General features: G+C 29.9%; 1 protein-coding gene across 2 annotated transcripts; it reads left to right on the top strand.

Moving 5' to 3' along the window:
- Nucleotides 1–263: 263 nt before the first annotated feature.
- LOC103579974 (inositol hexakisphosphate and diphosphoinositol-pentakisphosphate kinase) lies at nucleotides 264–27,063 on the top strand. 2 transcript variants are annotated; one of them, XM_053736945.1, is made up of 24 exons: nucleotides 264–431; nucleotides 736–852; nucleotides 2,812–2,919; nucleotides 7,149–7,349; nucleotides 7,430–7,570; nucleotides 7,649–7,739; nucleotides 7,951–8,105; nucleotides 9,970–10,262; nucleotides 10,522–10,716; nucleotides 11,907–12,182; nucleotides 12,246–12,331; nucleotides 12,453–12,590; nucleotides 13,773–14,007; nucleotides 15,222–15,430; nucleotides 15,497–16,215; nucleotides 16,280–16,533; nucleotides 16,608–16,756; nucleotides 18,771–18,818; nucleotides 21,207–22,427; nucleotides 24,048–24,285; nucleotides 24,356–24,435; nucleotides 24,523–24,634; nucleotides 24,704–25,027; nucleotides 26,133–27,063. In XM_053736945.1, exons 2-24 carry the CDS (start codon nucleotides 820–822, stop codon nucleotides 26,611–26,613), a joined length of 5,787 nt encoding a protein of 1,928 aa, XP_053592920.1. In that variant the 5' UTR covers nucleotides 264–431; nucleotides 736–819; the 3' UTR covers nucleotides 26,614–27,063. The 2 variants fall into 2 exon arrangements, with proteins under 2 accessions (XP_053592920.1, XP_053592919.1); XM_053736944.1 differs by having other exon boundaries at nucleotides 7,939–8,105; nucleotides 10,510–10,716; nucleotides 12,246–12,343.
- The last annotated feature ends 356 nt before the right edge of the window (nucleotides 27,064–27,419 follow it).

The raw sequence follows: 27,419 nt of genomic DNA, 5'->3' as shown, positions 1-27,419 counted from the left end.
ATGTCAATTAAATTAAAAATTTTCAAAATAAAATTTAAATTTTGCAGTCAAATAAAAATAATTTTGTGCTGCAACTCAACCCAATTTCAAAACAAAAACGACCCACCCGCCAACCGATATTTATCATCAATTGATACAGTAAATCCCAAGACATTTTTTTTCTCTCTCACAAACCAGACAAAGGCGCCACGAGTGTTCGAATTTTGAATTTACTTATTGATTCCCACAGATTTCAACTTCAGTTCTTAGCTCCCCGCCTTAACTTTTACTTTATCTGAGGCCCATAAAAAAAACAAATAAATGTCGGCCAACTGACAAACGTTTTTATAAATTCAAAATAAATTAATTGTCTGTCACTCATTTAAAAAATCATAAATAAATATTTAAAAATATAAATAATTGACAGTATTTACTTTGCTATTCTTTCTACTGTAAGTAAAATTTCATTGTACATCTGGTAATTCAATAAACAAAACCTTTTATTGATTAAACTAGCCTATATTATATATAAATTGACATCATTGATACTTGAAAAAATTATGTTATTATTGTTATTATTACTTAAGTATGTAAATCAATAAGAATTACACTTGACTCTATTTCTATCCATCGACTGCTAATTAATTTAGATGTTATTTTAAAAAATAAATTTATTCACACAACTGCTGCTGTGATATAAATTTAAATTATTTTATAAAACTAATTTAATTAATATATTTATATTTCTAATTATAGATTAGTTTTAAGTACAAAAAGGACTAAATTTATTTTATAAATTGAGTTTTAAAATTGGTTGTTACCAATGACAGCCGATTTGAAATGTCTTACACTGAATTGGAACATGGGTATCAGGTAATTTTTATTTATTTATTAATAATTTATATTTATTAATTAATAAAAAAAAATTTCTTACTTTTTACTTGTTAAATAATCACTTGTAATTTTATTTACGTAATACTTAAGCCGAAATATTATTTCATAATATTTGAAGTTGTAAATTATTTTAAATGTTTATTTAAATTTGAAATTCATTTTCTCTTTTATTTTATTTAAACTTTTTTGTATTTTATTATTACCACGTTTTTATTAACATGCTTTTATGTATGTCCGTTCGAGTGGAATTTTGTAATTGATTTTAAAGTAATTTCTCGATGAGCTAGAGACTTTAAATTTGGAACAAAGCTCAAGATTAGATAACAATGCAAGAAAATGAAAAAAAAAATATTTTAAAATGAGAAGGAGAAGCACTAGAAGAGGAAGAAAAAAATGAAAAAAAAAAAAAAAAACAAAAACAAATGAAAAAAAATCGAATAAAAAATTCATATTCGTTTGTTTGTCTGTTCAGTACGAATTTTTTATAATTAATTTAAAACTTATTTCTGGATGAGTTATATTCTTGAACATAGCTCACAACTGGATGACAGATAAACAAACACCGTGTAATGAAAATACAATGAAGGAGATGGAAAGAATGTGACGATTAGGACCTCCAGCACCATGAATAGAGTCATATATTGAAAATTTTTAGCTAAAAAGAATCTGGCTTTGATTTGTTTTAATATTTTGAAGTATAAATCTTACAAAAAATGATTTTGATATATTGGTAGGTAGAAATAGCGATTTTCTATTTCAGATTTGATTAAGTGAAAAGAAACTGAAATAAACCTGAATTTCGTCGCATGTCTCCGTCATTATCTTATCCAGGCCTTTAAAATCGATTTCAAAATTTCACTCACACAATACTAAAAAGCAGAAAATAATTATCGAAATAAAAAAAAATTTTAATATACCACGTTTTTAAAACGAACTAAAAAGTATAAAATAATATTTCTCAATCTCATTAAGATTTAAAACCACATACAAATTCCGAACTTCTTCAGATAGTCCTGAAAATTTATAATTGTGAATTTTTAATAGTTATGAAAATATTTGTAAGATTTAAAACGAAAAACGTGGGGCGCATGCAACAGATAATTGATGCATTAATAGTTTAACGAACAATTTTAATGCATTGCAAATAATATGGACTGATTTGTGTTTTTTCATTGACAGCTCTTCTCTACACTTCTTATAGTTATATATTGCATGCGCCCCACGTTTTTCGTTTTAAATCTTACAAGTATTTTCATAACTATTAAAAATTCACAATTATAAATTTTCAGGACTATCTGTAAGAAGTTCGGAATTTGTATGTGGTTTTAAATTTTAATGAAACTGAGAAATATTATTTTAAACTTTTTAATTCGTTTTAAAAACGTGGTATATTAAAAATATTTTTCATTTCGATAATTATTTAAAATAAACTTTTTCTTTTAGTAATAAATATTTTGCATAAACTTTGTAAGCAATAAATTTTATTATGTATAGAGTATTTTTAACCCCTGACAAGCACACATGAATCGTTTATTTGAGAAACCCCATAAATCATTGACTGATATTTTTATTAATGTCTATGGGGCGACATCCAAAGAACCCAAAAATGCAAAAAACCCAATTTCGAAAAAACATGACTTATGAAGTTTCTCAAATAAACGATTCACATCTAAACGGTATACCTCTTTAGGCATCGAGTATTCAAATAGATTTAGCGTTTTTACAATTATATTAAAATTTTTTTTTTAATATTTGCAAGTATGATAATATTACATAAAAAAAGTCTAAAAATAAAAATTTTTTTTTTTCATTGAAAAACGAAGTAAAATTTCTAGTTGATTTGACAATGAATAATTTGTTGATAAATTAAGTTCAAAGCATCTGACTTATAGATAAAAATAAAAAATATATATATGTATATTTTTTTTTATATAACAGGATCTACGGAGCACAAGTCGTCCAATATTTTACGTAGGAGATATTGAATCAGTATCACAAAATATTGTAGGCGCTGTGCCGTCTTCTGTTTATCGTTCATCTAAACGCGTGAGTTTTTAAATTTATTTTACTTCAATTTTCATGTAACTCAATCCAAAAATTTTTTATTAATTTCTTTAAATCTAATAGTTTATATGACTGCACAATTTTTAAACTTTCAAGTCATATAACATTTGATCCGCTAGTAATTTGAGACACAGACTTCTATTTTTAAAACTGCTGGATACATTTTTTTTTCAATGTTTGCTTTTTCAATTTTTTCCAATGAGTCATTGATAAAGCCATTTTACATATGCGCATAATATCTTATCTATATAAATTATCTTTATTGAAAATTGTTATGGAACGATGGGGTGTGTTTCACATTCAAGTGACATGTGTTACATTTTTGTTGTCGATACAACTAAAATTATAGCTAATAATAATTTCTGTGTGTTTGTGTGGTTCATCATGAAACCGCAGCATTTGTGATTCTGCCGGTACTATTTTATTTAATTTAAAGTGAGTGGATATTTCTATTAATTATTTAAATTATGATAAATCTTTAAATTCAATTCTTTAAAAATTATAAAGCAAAAAATTATTTATTGTTAATATTATTTGGTTGATGTACACAGATAATAGGCCAATGTAATTTTACTTTGTGTCTGGGGTTTGAATTTGTTTTTTGTGTTTTAAAGTTTTCAATGTGTTGGCATACTGATTAACTACTAATTATTTGTTTCAATCAAGAAAACCGCGGTGCAATTGAGCAACAAATTAAAATAAAACTCGTTCATTGGACGAGTTAACAAGTTGTCGGCATTGCTCAACAGATTTATCAACAAATAAAATAATTGTCGGCCCTTGACTAGTTACCTGGAGTGTCTGAGACACCGAGACGTTGTATTTTTAAAATTGCTGAATAAATTTCTTTTTCAATGCTCGATTTTTCAGTACTTTTCATTGAGTCATTGATAAAGCCATTTTACATATTCGTATAATATCTTATCGATTTAAATTGTTTTTGCTGAGAGTTAAAGTTGACGGGTGTTTCACACTCTAATGACATCTATTACACTTTTGTTGCTGTTAATACAATTAAAATTGTTTAATTATTGCTTATAAACATATATTTTGTTGAAATAATTGTTATCCAAATGTTAATAATTTAAAAATTTGAATTATAAAAATTATTTCAAGTGTTTGATGTTCAAAAATATTTAAAATTATTTTGAATACTTTAGTGCATGAGAATCAATACAGATTATAATGTCAAGTACATTAATAAATATTTTTAGTTTCCGATCACTGTTTTTTATTTTTTAGACATTACTCCAAAATTATCGATCAAATTTAATTGTTATAATTTTCAACATATTTTATTTATAATTTTTTAACAGACCGCCTGAATAATTTATATTTAAACAATAAAACTTTGAATTTTTTTGAAAATTAGAAAGGTATATTTGTACCTCGAAAAACTAAAAAATATTCTTTATTCTTTCTCTCCAATAAAACAATTTAATTTTCATACCATGGCCTCACCCCGCCAACTTTTTTTATTTCGTCTCACGTCAGAGTACTTACTCATTAATCTTGAAATTGATATATAATTATCCAGGCAATTAAAAAAATAGTAACATAATTACATAACAATAATTATAAATAATTAAACCCAAAAAGTAACAAAATATAAAAGGCAATAAAAAGGAAAAAAAAATTGAAATAAAACACAAATAGAATGAAAATGCTGCCCGATTGACTGATGACAGCAGACTGGCTTAAGTTCTAAATTAAACAACAATAATAATTGACACAGCAAAGGTCGTTGGCACATATATTAACACATTGACATGTAAGATCTCTAAATTTAAATCAAACTATTTATAGTACGTCAAAAAAATAAATATATAAATTTACTAGTGGCGCCAAATTATTAACATCATCATCATCAGTTATTCTTTAACTATTCGAACTATTTCATCGATATTAATTATTAATTATTGATCACTCATAAAATATAACTTATTTATAAATAAAAAATTCAAATAAAAAAATTGTTATTTTTAAATTCCGTGCGATGTTAATTAAATTTAATTAATTAATTTTTTTTAAATGGCTAAAAATTTGTGGAATTTTTTATTACCTATTTGGCAGTGGTTTTTAAATCGATTTAAAAATTTACGTAAAAATGCATTTATTTCATACATTACAAATATGGGGTAATTTCTTTTTTTTTTTTAATAAATAATTAATAATTAATAATTAAAAATAATTTTCAGTGATAAAAACAAAAAATTAAATAATGATGACAATCACAATAATGATAACAAAAATTTAACAATAAGTGACATTAAATTTACCATCGTATCGTGCGATAATTCGTCATTGTTACCTAATGTTTGTGTCACTAGTTGTGATGAAGCGGAACCTTATTGGCGTCTTATGGTATTATTTAATTAATTAATTTTGATTAAATTATTTAAATAAAAAAACTTAATTTGTTTAATTAATCAAATTACTTTGAACTAGAGTAATTACAATTGATCTTTGACGGGGATTAATTAAGAAAATTAATGGGAGTTTGATGTCAATTAAAATTTATTTTTTTTTTGTAATTGAGATTTAAAAATATTTTTGACAGTAGGATTTTAATTTACAATTATTTGCCTGGTCTGACACTAAAATAACGAATGAATAATAATTTAAATTATTATCGCAATTGTTTACGTCACATGTTAATTTACTTGTATATATATAGAGAGAGATGTATACATACAAGTGATACTATAAACGTAAATATAGAAATAAGATAATAAATATGTGTTGGTTTGAAGGCAAAAGAGTGAGAAAAATTTTATATATTTGTTATAGATAAAGTGAGGTAGATATAGGAAAAATAAAGTTTGATATTCTTTAGTCTGTTGAATAGTAAAAAGTAGTTGAGCGTTGAATAACGCGCGATTAAGTACAATAGTTGTTATTGTGATTTAATTTTAGTTTTAATTATTTAATAAATATTAATGGATAATTATTAGATCAAGTTGATTGTGTAATTAACCGTAAAATATATGATTGAAAAGAAAACTGACTTTTGGATATTAATTTTTGTTTCAAATTGTGTTCGGGTAATTTATTGCTAGAGTTTATTGTTGTGAGTGATAAATATCGTATGTAATGATGATAGTATTGAAATATTTAAAGATAATATGATTGATTGTGATGGATAAAGAGATATATGTAATTGAGAAAAAAATATTATATAAATAATAACGATATATAAATATGTATTGAATTAGTTATTGAAATGATTTATTATTTTTTAAATTTAAATTATAAAGTAATAATAATAAGTGAGAAAAAAAAATTAGTACAATTAAGGGATGGAGTGGACATGGTGGAAAGATTGGTGGAGATTAAAAAAATGGCGGCAACGTAATTTAAATAATGATTTTAATTATTATGATTTTGATGATTTGGATTACTGTTACTGTGATGATTGTATTGTAAGCTTTCATTTTCATTCTTTATTTTATTTTATTTAAAGTGATGAGCTGTTTATTGTTGAGGTTCCGTTGCTAGGACGATTGTGTCAAAGTTATTCTGATTTTAAATTTCTACTAAATCTATTTTGTTATTTTCACAACGTACTTTTAGAGAAATTTACTCATTTATTTTTTATGAGATATTAACAATTTGGTTTCTACAGAGATATGTATGCTAGTGTCTCTGTACCGCAGTATGTCATACTTATAACTTGAAACGCATTTTTCTCAAAACTAAATTTTTTGTGGCGCGAAAAAAAAAACTAATCAACCCTCTCAAATAAGTGACACCTTTTTCCAGCCACTGGCTTTCGCAGCCACCGGATTTATGATTAAATATTTATAAATTTATTATTTTCAATAACAAAAGACTTTTAAAAAATTTCTGCTTCCACGCATCTTTTTTATTTGAAAAATTTTTTTTATTTCGTTAATTCAAACGGTCAGCCAGCTCCCGTCACAGCGGCTGATTAACAAATCATTATAATTTATTTTATTTCCAATAAATAATTTATAAAATCACCATCAATTTGTTTTTTACAAATCTTATCACCGCCTAGATATTTATAAGGACCAAAATTCATATAAATATTTATGAATATACTTTTTTACTACTCATCACCTTCAACTAACAAAAAAATAGTCTACTGCAAATCTAGGCCTTGGTCATAATGCCCTCGTTAATGAAACACAACGAATAATTTACACATTAATAATAAATTAGTAAATAAATAAATTAATTACTTATAGGGCGAACTGTCGGACGGGTGTGATAATGATGATGGGTGTATGGTCGAAAATGACCTGGAAGGCGAGGGCAAACAAGTATTGGTGGGAATATGCGCCATGGCCAAAAAATCACAGAGCAAACCCATGAAAGAAATTTTAACCAGACTCGAAGAGTTTGAATACATAAAAGTCATTGTCTTTGCTGAAGAAGTTATACTTAAAGTAACAAACAATTTTTTTATATCTCCCACTAAATATTTACAACAAAAACAAACATATTAATATTTATTTAATTATTCAAGGAGCCAGTTGAAGAATGGCCTGTTGTCGACTGCTTAATTAGTTTCCACAGCAAAGGGTTTCCATTAGATAAAGCTATTAGTTATGCTAATTTACGCAATCCTTTTATTATTAATAATCTTCCAATGCAATACGATATTCAGGTATTTACTGTTAATTCATTAATCTATTAATTAATCAACAAATATTTTTTCTTATTAATGAATTAAATTAAATCACAGGATAGAAGAAGAGTTTACGCTATTTTAGAAAGCGAAGGAATTGAAATACCTCGTTACGCTGTCTTAGATCGCGATTCAGCTGATCCAAAACGTAAGTGAACTTATTCATAATTTATTTATTGTATTTCTTACTAATTAATAGCAAAAACACTTTGACTATTATTTTTGTTCCTCATTTTATTTTATATAAGCTCTGATGTGTTTTAATTTTTGATCAATTTGTTAATAATCATTTTTGTTTACTTATTTTTGTGTTAGACGTTCAATAATTTGACATGCAAAGAACTAAGATTTTTTTTCAGATCATGAGCTAGTTGAGTCTGAGGATCATGTTGAAGTTAATGGTGTTACATTTAATAAACCATTTGTAGAAAAACCAGTGTCTGCTGAAGATCATAATATTTATATTTATTATCCTACTTCTGCTGGCGGTGGTAGTCAGAGATTATTCCGTAAAGTAAATATTTATCTATTTTTATCGTTTATGTTACATTGTGTCTAGTACAATATTTATTGATAAGCAGTTTGCAGTCTACGTCACTGTCCGATTATCATTGTAGCATTTTTTAAACTTTATTATTTATCGAACTATTTGTTATGAGATTTTTTTTTTATTTTTGAGTATTTTATTTAGCACTAGTTATTAATTAATTTATGAATATGACCGACTTCAGTTAGTTTTAGCTACGTAACGAGTACTAAAAATATAGAAGGGTAGGAAGGGCAAAATGGGGTACCCCCAAAATTTTATAAAAAAATTTGGTTTTTTAAAATATTTTTTAAACATTCCAAAATGACTTTTGTAAATATGATTGAGCAATATTTTGAATTTTTTTTGTTGGAACTTTTTCAAAAATCGAAAGTCTCAGTCAAAAAATATTAATGACTTTTGTTTTATGATAAAAACTATTAAAATTTTTTTTTTCTTCCTTTACATCTAATAATTATGGGACACATAATTTTTATTTATGTAAATTAAGGTACCGGTGGGTAATAACGGTAGCTAATGCTCGTCAATTGACGTCATTTTTTTTTTTTTTGGTCAGTCGCAAAAATTCATGAGCATTTTTTTTTTCTTTTTACGAAAATTCCTCTAAAAAAAAAAAAAAACAACGTATTTTATATGCAACCTTAATATTTTAAATATTTAAAATGAAATTTATCCAAAAATTCTGACGATAATAAACAAATTTGGCTTGCTCAACTACTTAGATGGAAAATGACCGTCAAAAATTTTTCGGTCATTTTTTGGTTAAATTTTTAATAAATTTTTTATTCTCATTTCGTGGGAATCGACATTAAATTCAAATAATGACCGGCGGTCATTTTTTTTAGTTGGTCAATTAACGTCAAATGACGAGCACATGCTTAGCTTTACATCACTAGTCAGAAGACTAGATTGCTTTGCTCAACAGCACTTAAAACTATCAGTATCCTTTTTAAGAGTCAAAAGACTAGATTGTTTTTTATAATTTCTTCTGCGCTACGACAGCATATGAAGGATGATGAAATATAGAAGACAGGGAACGTGGTATCGGGACTCTATAAATTTCTCGTAACATCTCTATGTAAGATCCTTCTACTAGAGTAGCCTTTAGCGGAGGCGATTATTTTAAATATCATTTCTTTCACTTGGTCCTTATTACCCAACAGGCTTTATGACTCGAGGATACCTTAGTCAAATTTATTTAATTTTCGGATATTTTTGATTTCACCTTTTTTAGAGAGTACCCCATTTTGCCCGCCAAAAATGGAAACTTTTTTAACGGCAGCTGAAAATTTTTTCCGTCCACTTTGAATATCATTAAAAAAAAGATGCGTTTTCATTTGTTTCTCTATTCGCACTCAAGTTGATAAACGGTATTATTTTTGTTGCACTTGTACAGTAAATGGAAGCTTTGTCCAAGTTTTTCTCCTAACCAAAAACAAAGTTGTCAAAAAATTGAAGTGAACTTCGTTAGTTCATAGAGTAAAGTATCGGGTCTGCGTCTTTTTGCATTTAGGGCTTTTTTCTCAGAAAAAAATTTGGACAAAATTATCTGATATCCATACTTAACGTATCTGAGTTACCGAAAACTTTCTATTTCCTAAATACCCCGTTTTGCCCCTCCCTTCCCCATACGTGGGTTTGTATGCGAGGCTTACTATTAATCACAAATTCTAATCTGCGGCTCGAGAACCTAGTGGAACAGGAAAATACAGCGAAATTTTGCAATTTTTTGCTGAATAGCATTTATATTTAATGATCTATTATTCATTATTTCAATATCTGGATCTTAAACACCTTGAATAAATCTAAATATTGATTTTAAAATCAATAGATCGGAAGTCGGAGCAGTGTTTACTCTCCAGAATCCCGGGTCCGTAAAACTGGGTCATATATTTATGAAGACTTTATGCCAACTGATGGTACAGATGTTAAAGTTTACACAGTGGGGCCTGATTATGCTCATGCAGAAGCACGAAAAAGCCCCGCGTTGGATGGAAAAGTTGAAAGAGATTCCGAAGGAAAAGAAATACGCTATCCGGTAATCCTTAGTAATGTTGAAAAACTAATCAGTCGTAAAGTTTGTCTTGCTTTTAAACAAACTGTTTGTGGATTTGATCTCTTAAGGTATTTAATAAAATTTTTATTCAAAAATAAATTTCTACAATATAATTTTTTTATTTTTAGTCTTCTAATAATTTTTAATTTTTCTTTTTTTTACGAAAAGTTTTTTAATTCAGTAAAAAAAAAAAAAATCCCACTGAGATGAAAAATTTTCATGTTATGAAGACATATTTTTTTAATTACCGACAATTAGTTAAGATTTTGTGATGAAATTTAAATTCTGTGAGATAACAGAATTTTTGATTAAAAGTTTTTATTGTAGAGCTAATGGGAAGTCATTTGTATGTGATGTTAATGGGTTTAGTTTTGTCAAAAATTCAAATAAATATTACGATGACTGTGCTAAAATATTAGGGAATATGATACTTCGTGAATTGGCACCAACATTACATATACCCTGGAGTGTACCATTTCAATTAGACGATCCACCGATTGTACCTACAACATTTGGAAAAATGTAAGTTATTAAATAATAGTCTATAAATCATGTGAAATCTGTATTATACTCGAGTGTGGGTTTGGCAACACGAGTGTTGCCAACACGAGAGTATAATACTCGATGTCACTAGATGTATACAATAGTTTATGTAATGAATGCACGAAGAAAAACGCCATTGAATGTCTAAAGTCAGCGTCATGCAGTCAGAGTTATGAAAATAATTAACTTTATTATTATTAAAAAAAATTTATACTTCCGGAAATTGAATACTTTGTTTAGTACTATTCACTTAAAAAAACTTAACTCAATAAAAAAAAGTAATCTTTGGTGTTATGTCGTATCAATTAATAGAGATATGTAAGGTCATAAAATTCAGCTGACGTTGCCTTGATCTACACATGCGTGAGCAGATTAATTAAATGCGCATGTGCAGTCTAGAGATTTTGGTCATGTTAATAAGGCAGCCAAATTCAAAGTGACGTCATAAGAGATAAAAGTGATAGATAAGTCCTTGGCTTGAATTATTGAGTAGGGATATACTCCGCCTATTTCACTAAAATTCAGTGGTTTAATATAAAAATCAGTGTTTTAATATATATTAAGCCACTCTTTTGACCAATCAGAAAGGATTGTATTTTAATATAAAATTTTATAAGGCTCTTTAGTCAGTTAGCGGCGTATTCTTCGGCATGAGTTACATAAAATCTTATATTAAACCTTCGACGGTCACACTTCTGATAGAAATACCCTGGCGTATCCAAATTACGGTCGTTTACCGCATTCTGCCTCGATTTACTGTATAATATACTATTTCTACGACAAATTTGCTGCAATTTACAGTAATGTACGGTAATTTACCATTGTTTGCGGCATTTTTACCGTAAGCGCCGTAGGTTTCTTTATTTTTACAGTGCAATACTTAACTTCACGGTAAAATACCGCAGTCTTGTCGCAATTTTATGGTAAATTAACGTTTTCTTATTGCAAATTTACGGTAAAAATGTTGTACTTTTGCTGAAAAATACCGTACATTTACCGTAATTGTTCCTAATACCGTAAATTACAGTGAATTACGGTAATCACTGTAATTCAAATCCACTAGGGTAACGATCACAATTGGTCTATAGGAACTCATGTGACCGTCAAGGGTTAATATTCCTTTATTTTAATCAATAACATTAAAAATAACTATTTTCCATACCTTCAAGGATGGAATTGCGTTGTGTAGTAGCAGTAATAAGACACGGCGACCGTACACCGAAACAAAAAATGAAAGTCGAAGTGCGGCACCCAAAATTTTTTGAAATATTCAAAAAATACGATGGCTACAAACATGGACACGTCAAATTAAAACGGCCTAAACAATTACAAGAAATTTTAGATACTGCGAGGAGTTTGTTGGCCGAAATTCAACATCGTGCCGCTGGCCCTGAGTTAGAAGAAAAGCAGGGAAAGTTAGAACAGTTAAAAAGTGTCTTGGAAATGTTAGTAATTGTTCGCCTTTTTTATTTTTTCTAGTGCACATTAAATAAAAAAATATTTTTTAGGTACGGGCACTTTTCAGGGATAAATCGTAAAGTACAAATGAAATATCAGCCACGTGGTAGACCACGAGGAAGTTCTTCCGATGACGGTAACAATTACAGTATGGTCATCATTTTCAATTCATTTTATAGTCAATAAGTCATTACGATCACTAATAAATAAGTAAAAGGAAACTAGTAATAATTGTTAATTGAATTTTTAAAAAATAGATCGTTTAGGTGAACCCTCGCTCGTATTGATATTAAAGTGGGGCGGCGAGTTAACACCGGCCGGAAGGATTCAAGCTGAAGAATTGGGCCGAATTTTTCGTTGCATGTATCCAGGTGGTCAAGGTAGACACCTTAGTGGTTCGTATCATGCGCTAATTTATGCTTTTTATGAATCAATTTTTATTTTATCATTGTTATTGAATCAACTATTTGTAATCAATATACCGTAAAAAAATGCTGGAGTTAAATTTTCCATACTACACTAGCAATAATTGAACTACAGTTCATGGTCATCGTATCGACAAATGGAGTAGCATAAATGACTGTATAAGATTAATCTCTACAGTAGTAGTTCTATTTACTATTCGACTAGGGTAAAAACTTGTAAGCTCAGTTGCAACTCAATGTAATATGGAAAACTTATCCTGTGGTTTCTTTAACCACACAATTTTATAAGAATTAGTTGGTATTTCTATTTTGGAGAACACAATATCACATAATTTGTACAATCTACTCCAATGTGGAGTAAAATGACTGACAAACGAAAACAACAGCGCCACCTTCAACTTTTTTACCCCACTGTGTGGTTGTACTAGCTCCACAATTGTAGTTATAATTACTACATCTTTAAATGTATGAATTAAAACCTTTAAAATTAGGCTCTTGCATTTTATATCAACAAAAATTAAATATTCAATGAAACTATGTTAGTAATACAAAAATTAATTTTTCATAACGATAATTCCAAATGAAAAATAAATATCATGACGAATAGAAAAAAAATCTACTTTAAAAATTTAGTGCGTATGACATTTCGAATTAATTATTTACAAATCCATTTTAATATATTTAAAAACTCTTTGTGTCAACAATATGATATAAATTAAAAAATTTTTAAAACTATTTAAATACCATGAAAAATAACAAATATCAATGAATATATATTTAATAAATAAATTAAGGATAAAAATTTGAATCTATGATGTGGAGTAGTAAGAACCACAGCTGTCATTTACCAAAGAGTTGATTTAACCTACGACAGTAGTAGATGTTATTACAGTTTGCGTACCACAATAGGCTAGTAGCCATTACTAAATGTGTAGTGATCCTATATATTGCTAGTCAGTGTAGTATATGTTTCCCCAATTGTGGTAAATTCAACTACACTTTTTTTACGTGTATTATCGATCATAATCATTGACTGTAATTTGTTTATTTTTAGCCGATTACACTAGTTTTTTTGATATTTAAATAATAAAATAATTTATTTTCCTATTGTTCATGGTAATGGTTTATAACTGTAATTATTATGGGGTAAAGGTGAATATGCTGGCGCCCAAGGTCTTGGATTATTGAGGTTACATTCGACATTCCGACATGATTTGAAAATTTACGCGAGCGATGAGGGGAGAGTTCAAATGACCGCTGCGGCATTTGCTAAAGGGTTACTGGCCCTTGAGGGGGAGCTTACACCGATTTTAGTACAAATGGTTAAAAGTGCTAATACTAATGGGTTACTGGATAATGATTGTGATAGTAGCAAGTATCAAAATATGTAAGTTTCTATGGTTATGTTTTATTTTAATATTAAGTGGGAATCATAAAGTAAAGTTTTTATTTTTCAAACAAAAAGACACTTAGAGTTAAAATGATAGTATCTTTTTTATTTATTGGTTGATTAGTTTGTTGATAGGTATTCAAATATTTTCTGGGAAACTAAACGGTAAAAAGCGATAGATATTTTTACAATTTATTAGTTTGAGTCCCATGTAATAATTTCCATTGCAAGTTACTGGTCAAGAATGATCACAAAAATCCTTTGATAGATACTAATATATGGATTTGCACAAGATGACATGAAAGACAATCTTGTAGCAGTCTTGCGTTAATTTTGTGAAAGTGTCTTGCGGAAATTTCTGCATGTCTACGTTTTTATATGCCTATAGATCTGTCACAAGATATTAATACAAGATTTAAAGTAAAGATTTTAGTATGACTTGCACATGATATTGTACGATAGAATATTGCAGATATCTTACACATGGCTCGTTGATAAAATCACTTACGCATTTCTTGAGCAAAACTTGCACTAGAAATTTCTTAAAGATAAACTCACGCATGACTTACGCCAGATTTGCTCAAGTAACGCTACATAACTATCTCTGTCACTTTACCCCTTCTTTTGGCCTACGATATGTATTTAGCGCTTCTTGAGAAAATCTGGCGCAAGCCATGCGTGAGTATCTGTAAGAAATTTCTGGCGCAAGTTTTGCTCAAGAAATGCGTTAGTAATTTTATCAACAAGCCACGTATTAGCTTGCACAGTTCTTTAGATACATAACACAGTTTTTTTTGTAAGTCCTGCGCAAGACTTGCGATTTAAAATATTTTACTAGTGTCTGCAACAAAATTCAGTCATATTAAGACGTAGACAACTAGAACACTGGTGACCAGGTTAGCGCAAGATTTCAATAAGATTGTGACAAGGAAAATATTTTTAATCTTTCTCTAAAAATAGTTAGTTAATACATTGTAGGACGAAGTTCATAAATTTCAATACAAACTCCCCTTTCCCTACAATTTAAATATTAAATGCATACATGGAAATCGTTATAATTCATAGTTTTCTTTTTGAACTAAAATTCTAGCTGCTATTAGTTAATCAGCCCCCTTCCTCCTCCGATTACAAATTAAATCGCTTCAATTTATTCTGATTAATACAGTTTTCTTATCGGGTAAATAAAATTTCAACAATTGATATAATTTTAGGGTTAAAACAAAATTACACGAATTATTGCAACAAGATAGAGAATTCACAAAAGAAGATAGAGACCAAATAAATCCCGGTAATGCCATAAGTATAAACGATGCATTAGATTTTGTTAAAAATCCAGTTAAATGTTGTCAGCATGTGCAAATGTTGATACACAAGTTAATGGATATTGTGAGAATTAAAAAAGACGATCTTAAAACAAAAGGTAAAATAAATATTACAATTAAATTAACTACTACAATATTCTGACAATAAATTCACTGACATTTAGATGCTATTTTATATCACGGAGAAACATGGGAACTGATGGGTCGCCGATGGGGTAAAATAGAGAAAGATTTTTGTACAAAAAACAAACGGTTCGATATTTCAAAGATCCCCGATATATACGACTGTATTAAATATGATTTGCAACACAACAATCATACCCTGCAATTTGATCATGCCGAAGAATTGTATATTTATGCAAAGTACTTAGCAGACATTGTGATACCTCAGGAATACGGTTTGACAGTTCAAGAAAAACTTACGATTGGCCAGGGCATATGCACCCCGTTGTTACGAAAAATTCGCGCGGATTTGCAGCGCAACATTGAAGAGTCCGGTGACGAAACCGTGAATCGTTTGAACCCGCGTTATTCCCACGGAGTTTCGAGTCCTGGTAGACATGTGCGAACACGGTTGTACTTTACAAGCGAGAGTCACGTTCATTCTTTGTTAACTGTGTTGAGATACGGTGGTTTGTTGGACATGGTCAAAGACGAACAGTGGCGTCGTGCTATGGAATACGTCAGTATGGTGTCGGAGCTTAACTATATGTCACAAATAGTTGTTATGTTGTATGAAGATCCGACAAAAGACCCAAGCAGCGAGGAAAGGTTCCATGTTGAATTACACTTCAGTCCTGGTGTTAATTGTTGTGTGCAAAAAAATTTACCTCCTGGACCAGGGTTCAGACCACATTCGCGCAATGAAAGTAGTCATAATTTAGTAAGTATTCTTTTTTTATAATTAATTAGTATTATAATTAATAATAATTATCGTAATCTTGCAGCAAGAAACATCGTCTCAATGTAATCCAAGAATTGATGAAGAAGATGATGAACTAGGCCCTCTAGATGATGATCTAATCAGTCCTCCACCGACTTCAGATCCGTCCCCTCCATTAATCGAAACTGACCAACCAGATTCGACTCTTGGAAGTCCAACTACTAGTCGTGCTATTGATATGATGGATTTAGATCCTAATATGATGGATGAACCTTACGATAGTGGGTTTCTTCAAAGTTCAGCGCCTATCCCCATCAGGTTATTCATTCATTTTATTTAATTACTTTAATTGAGTACCAAATATTGAATGCAATCATTTGAATTTTCATTAGTGCGAGAACTGTAGCAGGTCATGAAGCTGCAAGGTTGGGTAGCCAATTGGCGGCGAGCCAGCGTCAAAGACGCGAGCGCGAAGCTGCTCATATTTGCGAACCCCGTGCACGAAGTTACGATCATCAACGACAAGACAAACCTGATAAAAGTAAGTCTGTCTATGTTTTATCGTTAATTATATCTTTATATTTGTAAATCTTTAAATCTATTATCAATATATTGATAATATAAATTTTTACATTAATACACCTTTTTTATTATGGTCTCTATTAAAATTAAGCTATAAAACTAATAACATTTACGCACGATGAATGTTGCATGATTTCTTATCTCCTAAACTCTTAAACTCTTTATTTTTTTGGTGAAAAAATGGATTCTGATAATTAAACGGGAATGCGAGCTCGGTTAAGTGCAGAAAATTTATAAATTGATCATTTATTTGAGGAAATTTATTACAGTAGGAAACAAATTATGTGACGGAGAGATGCCGCACTAGTATTCAAAAAATAAATTAAAACATAATTCTTATAGTTCATTTTAAAAAACAATAGTGAAAATGAATGTTTTTGCTGTCAAAAAAAAATTTTATTCTTATTAATTAAGTGAGGCATATATGCGACTTTAATAAAGATTTAGTAATGTTAGGTTACGTTATAGGTTAAGTTTTATGACTGCCCTCAGGGAAAAATGGCTTTCTCCCACTATTCTGTTTATTTTTTTGCAACACCTGCTTTAAGTTCAATTTTCGAGCGCTGTAAGTCGTGTCGGAAGTGCCAAATATATTCAGCCTTGCCTTTACATTTTACTTAAGAAAGTTCGACCGACACTAGTGAGTCAAAGTAGTGTTTGAATTTTTTTGTTTGCTAAATTATCCGAATAGTTATGACAATTCATTATTTTAATTTATAATAACACAACCAACTCATAAATTAATATTTATTACTTATTTAGTTAGAGAAAGTAATGAAATTACTTGGTTATTTTTGACTCGTATGATTTAATAAAAAGATTTGGCAACAGCGCGTTATAACTTCTTACACATCGATATTCAAATTAAAGCGGGAAAAATTTATTTCTAATCTTGTCTCTCTTATTAATCTATTTCTATCTTTAATTTTTCTCTCAGCTGCTTCCGCGACGTTGCCAAACCCTCAATAATATGTATCTCTGTTGATGAACGAGATTAAATAATAAAGTTTAACTTTAATTATTTAAATAATTACAACGGTAACACTATATTGTTAAAATCTTATAATATTCCAAAAATATTCAAGTTTATGGCATTTGGTTTTTTATTTCTTAAACTTGGGAGGTTAACAATTAAAAAAATCGAACAAGTCATGACGGTAGCTTGTCTGCCATAAGAGCCTGTGTATAAGAACTTTAAAAACGTCATTTTTAAACCTTTTTTTCTAAAAAACTAGACGGTGGATCATAAAATTTTGAGAATACATTGATAAAGTACTTCTTTACATGTATACTAAGTTTCAAATCTTAAAGTTGGAAAATCCTTTTTACATTAGATTTGGTTGAACCTCCTTAACCGCACTTGTGCGCTAAATAGCCTATAACTTTACCGTTTTAAATTCACTATAGTAACGCAGTAATAAGATGTCACGACCAGTGACTTTATTTAATTTTTCTCTCTATAACTAACGACGTGATTGTACTTGAAGCGAGTGAAACGCCACCACACGTTGCGACAACGCATTACTTTTTGTCGCTCATGTGATATGTATCGAATACGATCGACAACTTAATATCCTTGAAAAATTTGATTTAAAATAAAATTATAATTTTTGACTTCTCGAAAATTGAACTTTCATAGCAGGGTTTGCAAAAATAATGTATCCTACAGGTGGACTACGAAGCGAACATGACAATCCTGATCACGCCATTTGCTTTGAGGTTATGATACATTGACATATGAGAACTTGTGTGGTTGTCGCTTACTAGCCTACAGCTCGTAGCGACCTCTACGCTCGTCTTCATGTCAATGCATTATAAGCCTTACGCTCATGTCGCGACATGATTGTCATTTGAAATCTTAGTTTTAAAAAAAATGTGGCAACTCTCCCATAACAAGCGACTTTACTTCCCCTCTATCTTAAAATTATTTCAATCTATTTTGCGTTTCCGTGTTTGTATTTTTATTATTGTAGCTGCAGAAAAGCTGCAGTATCAAAGTCTGGATGCAGTAAATCGAGAAGGTATGTTTTTTTTTTTTTATTTCTTTTAAATTATAATTTTTCGTTATTCTATTGCTTTTATCTGCACAAAAGATAATAATTTATTATTTTATTATATTTATGATACTATTGTTTTTATAATTTATGTTTTGTTTTATTTTGATTAGATACTTTTCTCAATAAAAAAATAATGAAGACGAAGCGTTTAATTTTTTTTCATGTTATTAATTTTGTTTGATTTATCAATTTTTATTTGAAATAACTCAGTGGCTCTGCGATTATTGTGCGTGTGGCAGCCCCTTAATAAAACAATTTATTGTTTATAAATAATATCAATCGTTTGAACCACAAAATATATATTATTTTAATCAATTACTGTAATTGTTTAAAATTCTATTTGTGATTCATCCAGTAGATATTAAAAATAAAAAATAAATCCCGCCTTGGAAAAAATTGAATCCTCAATCCTAAGGTTTAAAAATATTAATAATATTTTGTATAACAAATTAACTAATTTATTAACGCTCTTGTAAAAAAAATTCATTAATTTCTTTAATATCTTAATTTTTAAAATGAATAATAATTAAAATTATTAAAACACTGCAATAGTAATTGGTTATAAGATTCAAATTATTTTTTATATCTCACAGTAAAATTAATTTTTAACTTCGATGCTTGCTTGGCTTTTGCACGATAAATTTATGAATATTGTGTGCGAGTGTGCGTGTGCATTACAACTAACCTTCTTCAATAAAAATAATCCGAATTAATTTTAATTACTTCTATTTTTTTAGTTTTTGTATTTATTCTTTTATTTTCATTAAATCAATTTTATGTAACTCATGCCGAAGAATACGCCGCTAACTGACTAAAGAGCCTTATAAAATTTTATATTAAAATACAATCCTTTCTGATTGGTCAAAAGAGTGATTTAATATATATGAAAACACTGATTTTTATATTAAACCACTGAATTTTAGTGAAATGGGCGAAGTATATCCCTACTCAATAATTCAAGCCAATGACTTATCTATCACTTTTATCTCTTATGACGTCACTTTGAATTTGGCTGCCTTATTAACATGACCAAAATCTCTAGACTGCACATGCGCATTCGATTAATCAGCTCACGCATGTGTAGATCAAGGCAACGTCAGCTGAATTTTCTAACCTTACATATCTCTATTAATTGATACGACATAACACCAAAGATTACTTTTTTTTATTGAGTTAAGTTTTTTTAAGTGAATAGTACTAAACAAAGTATTCAATTTCCGGAAGTATAAATTTTTTTTAATAATAATAAAGTTAATTATTTTCATAACTCTGACTGCATAACGCTGACTTTAGATATTCAATGGCGTTTTTCTTCGTGCATTCATTACATAAACTATTGTATACATCTAGTGACATCGAGTATTATACTCTTGTGTGTTGGCAACACTCGTGCCACAAAACTCACACTCGAGTATAATACCGATTTCATATACAGTATAAGGCACATTTCGAAACAGTCATGCCGCCGTCGACTTATCAGAACCGATATTTTGAATTTTTGCGTGTATTCTATATTAATTTGTCAAAATCCTGATACCGAACGTTTTCTATAAATTACTTTGCAATATATTTTAATAAATGTTGACAGTAACTTTTGTTTTCAATCACAGTTCAATATTTCAAACTATTTCCAAGTTGAAAATCGTCTTTTTCAAAAGTCAACAAATTTTTGAATTTAATACTTCACTAAAAAATATTAAAATTAAAAATAATCTTTTCTTTTCTCTAAATGTTATTTTGAAAAAATTTTTAAAGATCTGGAGAAACTTTTCTTTCACCGTGATTAAAAAATCGATTTTTATCAAAATTAGAATCTATCAATTTGTTTGTAAAAATTTCACGAAATTTTGTTATTAATTATAAAATTAAAAAATCGCCTTTTATTTTACTCATAATTGAAATATGTATTTTTTTTACGTTTAGAATTGCGTAGATTTTATTTTAGTTTAAAGGGATTCAAATTCCATAAGAAATCAAATTTTATGATAGAAACATATATGAAAACTTTTTCAAATATTTTTTCTTGACGTCGCAATTAAATTTTTTTTTCTTAATTTGAAATTAAAAAAAATTTGAACTCCGAGACTTTTAACAAAAATTTCACACAAAAGTTACGTTTAATACTAAAAAAATTGAACACAATTCAAAACTTAAAATTGTAAATCGATTTGTTTCTTTGAATCGAAACTATCTACTGTAATCGATCTATCGAATTCAATTAAATTTTTCAAAATTTCGGTTTCTTAATTTATGAGTTTTAAAAGAAACTTCTTTTGGTTATGGTTAAACTAAATTCTATTTCTTTTCTTTTTTTTTGTTTCTTTTATTTTTTTTTTATATTCCTCAACCTAGACGGGAATTCCCGGACAGATTGGTCAACTCGGTCGATAAATTCACATTCTTCTGCAACACCATCAGCTTCTTACCATAAAAACCAAATACCCGAAACAAAGCAGTCGCGAAATTTACTGGGAATCCCCGTGATATTACCTCACACTCTAAGCTCGCCAGATTTACCAGCGCCATTGAAAGCCTCATTGGATTGTCATTCAGGACCGCTGATTACTCTCCACAATACGTCCCTTGGTTCGCCGATCTCTAGTTCACCAGCAGCTAAATTTTCCGAACAACCGATTATTCATCAGCAAAAACGTACTGCTAGATCACAATCTACGTTAGTACTTCCACGTCTGGATGTACCACCTGGTGAGTTGTTGATAAAACTTCATCATCACGATCATCACCAGGACCTACATCAAGTCCCAAGTGTTAAAAAAAAAAAACGTTCGCGTTCACTATCACCGTGTCAACTACAATGTAACTGTTACAATTGCAATGTGTCTGAATTAATTCATCAAGATTTAAGTCCCTCAGAGCGTATTAATTTACACACCTATTTCAATCGTTCATTATCACGGAAATTTACCAATTGTTCATGTTATCAATTAAAAAACATTAATATAAATAATTGTTGTAATAATAATAATATTAATGATGATAAAAAAATAACCATCGATAGTAATTCCGAAGATGTCGATAACAAAAATAACAAAAAATTAAAACCATATCGTAAAAATTCATTACCCGTATCAATAATAACGACCGAGTCGACTAAGCATGTAATAAATCCCAAAAATTTTAATTGTAAATTACTCCTGTATGATAATTATGAATGTTATGATACGAATGTTTCAATGGCAAATATTAGTGACTGCAAGCACGATACAGTTATTAAAAAAAAACCAACTACTGCTATAATTACAACAATATCAACAATAACTAGTACTACTGAAACAACAATAATTAATTCCTTATCCAAACTCCAAACGCAACGATCCTTATCGTCCCCAGACACACGACCTACGATCATTCAACCTAACCCTACCTGCACAGCAAGGCGCCATCGTCACAGTATCTCCGGGCAGATGAGTTATTTCAAGCTGTTGGGATACAATGTCAGCAAAAAACTTACCGGATCAGCCAATAGTCTGTTCAGTACTGCGGTTATCAGTGGTTCTTCTAGCGCCCCCAATCTCAAAGACATGGTACCAGCGCACGCTTCTGCGGTGGCCGGTAATTATCGATATCTAAATTCGTTGGCAAGGGTCAAAAATAGGCATTATTTTAATTTACTCGAGCCTATTTTTATCCCTTGTATTCAAAAACATATTTTTAATAGTATATTGTGTGACGAAGGTTGAAATAGACGATTTCAGATGAGAGTAAGGTTGACTAGAGCCGAAGGTCAGGTTTGCCATGATACCAAGTCTGAAATCGTGTTTTATGCCACACACTATACTTTTTGTAATTACCTGCATTGAAACAGAGTTTTAATTCTAAAGCCAGTCAAAATGAAATACTTTGGAACCATTTCGGGGCTGACCAATTGGGTCATGAAATCTGGTGATAAAAAATCAAACTATTTTTCAACAATATATTCTATAGTCATTATATCGATATTTGTAACCAACACTATTATCACATGTGTGGAAATGTTGAAAATACAAAAATCTCGGTAGACGAAGAGATAGGACTTATCTGAGGTTATGACACATTCTCAACGAGACCTACGTTAAATTCGTCTATAGTTGGCTGCTAAAGAATGAACTTTTCTGCCACCATTGTTTTACAATGAAGCCATTGCTAAATCATGGACTTCACCATAGATAAGTAGTGGGAGTAAAGCTCATTCTTTTGCAGACTCAACTATAACTATATGCTCGGTTTCGTTAAGAACACGCCATAAACGAAAACGTGACTCGTTTTGTCACTTCGCCTGTCGAAATCCCTACTTTTGCACATATGTATCGAAAATAACTACTTTGAGCCATTGCTTCAAGAATTTTAGACCTGAAATGAAGTAAAAAGCTAATTTTTCACAATATCCACCCGGAAAGTTCTAATTCCTGCCTTATTATGAGAAAAGAAAGCCATCTCTATCAAAAAATCTATGTGGCATTGCATGGGAACCCATAGGAATTCATATAGAAAAGTATGGATTTATATAAGAATTCATGTAGGAAACTGTGAGGATATGGATTCCCATATGGGAAATTCACATAGGAAACAGAGTACCGGGATTCCCATACAGGAACTTGGGTATATGGATTTCTTTGTGGAAAATTTATATGGGAATCTGCGTTTCTATAGAATCTAGATTTCTATGTTTATCATCTATTGATATGCGTCTATGAATGAAAGAATAGACTAATACTATAGAAAACCGTATGGGAATCTACCCGAAATCGCCATGTGGAAACCCACATAGAAATCTAGGCTGGATTCTCATATGGTTTTTTTTTCGCTAGGGATACTTATCTTTTATAGGGAAACAAATGAAATAACTACGCGCATATCCCAACTTTCTCTTGAACAATGACAAGAGTTTGAGCCTCCCATAGCAGAGAGTTGTCCCAATCCATATGTTTAGCACATTTGTCTTCGGCTCAAATAAACAATTACACACACGGGTCGAAATGATCTATTTTCCTTCCTAGGCATACAATATACTCCAGGCTCATAAATTAGACGTTTTCTATTCTAGGGAAAAAACCAATGATTCTAAATCGCGTTAGTCCGAAATTAGATTGTTTTGACTGGCTAAAGAGGCATTGAAACTTGACTTTTCAATGCAGGTGATACGAAAAAACTACCAATAATCAGTTATTATATATTGAGTAATTATTTTGATAGCAATCGAAGGGTTTGGTGGAGTACCACCAATAAGACCACTAGAAACACTACACAATGCATTGTCATTGCGACAACTTGATTCATTTTTGGAAATGATGACTAGCTCTTTATTCCGTACACCCGCGTCTTCGCCGCCGAAAATTTCCTCACCAGGTATTCATTCACATTCATTGGTGCCTAGTCTCGCAATTGGTGCTATTAATAGAGATTATCATCCTGGGGATTTAGAACCGGTTCGGTATGTTCCATAACCATTAATCTAATTGATTAATCTGTTAACCAACGGCTGATTAACTTTTGTCTTATAGATTCATTAGTCCTGGTTATAAAGGGCAGGATAGTGAAGCGACTGATCATCGCAATATTTCATCACCAACTAGTCCAAATAGTAAAAATAATCAATGATTTATATTTTGATTCAATTAATGAATTAGTGTTTTATTTTTGATTAACGATTAATGAGCTTTTATTGAAGGTTTAGGATGGAGTAGTGGTCCCCAATCATTTTTATCATCAGAGCCGTCATCACCAGCTCCGACTTCTACTGGTGGAAGTAGCATGTCCATGAGCTTAATTAGTAATGACGGGTAATTATAATTAGAATGAATTCAATTAATAGGAAATTAGGATTAATAATTTTCGTCTTTTAAAAACAGTCAAGGATTCACGGGTCCTACTTACTCGACAACTCCGTGCATTGAGATGGATTTCAATGATTTTTGCATGGCGATTGATCAAGATAATCGTGAAGGGCGTGGTAGTATTTCTTATACAGATTATTATAGTAATGAAGATGGTATTATTAGGAAAGCCCCGCCTAAAGATAACGATGATGGTGAGCAAGACCAGATTGATGATGAAGAAGATCACACGTTAACACTGAGACAAAATGAAGAACAGAAGAAGCAGGACATTAAATCTATTTTTGATCAGAAAGAATCTCTTGTTAAGCCTGGGAGTAGTTTTAAAAAAATTGGAAGGTTTGTTATTAATAACAATAATTAAATAATATTGACTGTTATTTTTTAATACCCTTTTAACAAGCAATTGATTAATAAAGAGTACTTAGACAATTTATACAATTAAAACAATTAATTAGCAGTCCCAATATTTTTTTTATCGAACAAGTTTTTTTCCGTTGTCAATTGTCTGAAGTTAAATTCTAAAGTCCTCTCAGAGAACAAGCCGACGTGAGTTTTTACCCTCACTCTTCAAAATGAGTCTAATTTCACGCCGTTACTACATATTGACATTAGAAACTGAAAATTTTCGATAATTTCCGGCGGTGGTATACGCTCTAAGATTTTATGGTAAAATTTTTCGTGTCTAAGTTGCCGTCAGTTTTTACCCCCACTGTTAAAAAACGAGTCTAATTTCACGCCGTTACTAAACATTGACATTCAAAACCGCAAATTTCTGACGATGACTTACTCTCTGGGAAGAGTTTATTGTAAAATTTTTCCAGTGTCTAAGTTGCCGTCAGCTTTTACCCCCACTCTTAAAAAATTAGTCTAATCTTACGTCATAACTACACATTAAATTTACAAACTGAAAATTGCCGTCAGTTTCCGACGATAGCTTACGCTCGAGGAAGATTTTATTGCAAAGTTTTTCCAGCAACTAAATTGCCGTCAGTTTTTACCCCCACTCTTAAAAAATTAGTCTAATTTCACGTCGTTACTGCACATTGACATTAGAAACCGGAAATTTCCGACAATTTCCGATGGTGACTTACTCTCTGGGAAGATTTTATTGTAAAGATTTTTCAGTGACTAAGTTTCCGTCAGTTTTTACTCCCACTTTTGGAAAAACTAGTCTAATTTCACGCCGTTACTACACTTTGACATTAAAAACCACAAATTTCTGATAGTGACTTACACTCGGGGAAGATTTTATTGCAAAGTTTTCCCAGTGACTAGGTTGCCGTCAGTTTTTACCCCTACTCTTAAAAAATTAATCTAATTACACGGCGTGACTATACAGTGACGTTACGAAACCGAAAACTTCCGATGATTCCCGATAGCCACTTACTTGCTTCGATGAATTTATTTATTGTATATTAATTATTGAATTATAAATTTATAGATTCAGAGTAGAAAGTACGGAAATATCAGATGACGACGTAAGAATTAAAGAAATCGAATCAAGAAAACTGGATGATGTGAAAAAATATAAAATAAATAGTAAACTAAGAAAAGGAAAATTAATGTCACGATCTCAAAGCGTTTCCAATGCACAGACTGATAATACTATGGGAAGTATTACGGAAATAGATCGAGAAACGATGCATTATTCATCAACTTCATCCATGAAAGTCGGTTCATTTTCGATAACAGTTGACAAAGATTTAAACAATTGGAAAAATCCCGCTGAGCCGCAAGTTGAACTGTCGCCATCGCCGTCGTCGCCATTGGCTTCGTCCCTATTGTCGTCATCAGTGACTGCAGCTCCGTCTGTTACTGCTGATAAACAAGAGGAGCCGATTGTCGTTGTTGCTAATTCAGTGCTTAATAAATCAAGTTTTACAATCGGATTTGAAGTAGATGATGATAGTAATGATAAATAATTGAATACAACTTTATAATATGATATAATAAACCGTCATCGACGATTCGATTTTAACAATTGAAAGTTCGCCTTTGTAGGTTAATTTCACAAGTTATTTATTGCAATTATAAATTACTAATAATTTTTCAAACAGTTTAAAAAAAATTGTTGTTTATTTTTTTGAAATTTTTTCCTTCAAGTCCTACTACAGTTTACTAATCCAAAATATTTTTGCTAATAAATTATTTTGAAACATTTATTAAATACATTCCCGCTTTTTATGACAGACGATTCTGTAATGGTACCTGGACAAAGAAATATTATATTGTTGAAGAAAATAAAAATTTAAAAAAAACAATGAAGGATATACGTAAATATTTGTGTAAAATTGGAGGATATGTATTATAATTGTAGAATGTTACTAGAAAATAATTGTACAATATTAATAAATATGAGATACTTAAATGAACCAAAAAATTTATATTGTTCTCATTGTAACCTTACTTAATTTTTTTTTTTTTTTTTTTTTTTTTTTTTTTTTTACATTACGTATTATTTTTTCCTAGCGGTGATACTGTATTGTCGAAATAACTTTTAATATTGTTGGGAGTTATTCCTAAAGATGAAAAGTTACGGGCTAGTTTTTATAAAATACATGGACGGCATTCTTCCTGATTCTTCCTTTATCCCCCCTGGCCTGATACTGCGTTGTAAGTCGAACGTGAAGTTGTTCTGAAACTTTTTAGGGGTTTTCCGACTAGAAGACATCATAAGGAACAAAAAATGTCAATGTTATATATAGGTATTCTCAATAGGGAAAAGTTA

Source organism: Microplitis demolitor, chromosome 2 (assembly GCF_026212275.2).
Source record: "Microplitis demolitor isolate Queensland-Clemson2020A chromosome 2, iyMicDemo2.1a, whole genome shotgun sequence".
Lineage (NCBI taxonomy): Eukaryota > Metazoa > Arthropoda > Insecta > Hymenoptera > Braconidae > Microplitis > Microplitis demolitor.
The sequence above is the reverse complement of the archived record's forward strand: the minus strand, read 5'-3'. Positions and strand labels throughout refer to the sequence as shown.

Coding starts and splice junctions, on each gene's coding strand:
- LOC103579974 (XM_053736944.1), top strand. CDS start 820: ATGTCTTACACTGAATTGGAACATGGGTATCAG. Junction 8,106..9,969: donor GTCAGAGATTATTCCGTAAA/GTAAATATTTAT, acceptor TAAAATCAATAG/ATCGGAAGTCGGAGCAGTGT. Junction 14,008..15,221: donor AGTAGCAAGTATCAAAATAT/GTAAGTTTCTAT, acceptor ATATAATTTTAG/GGTTAAAACAAAATTACACG.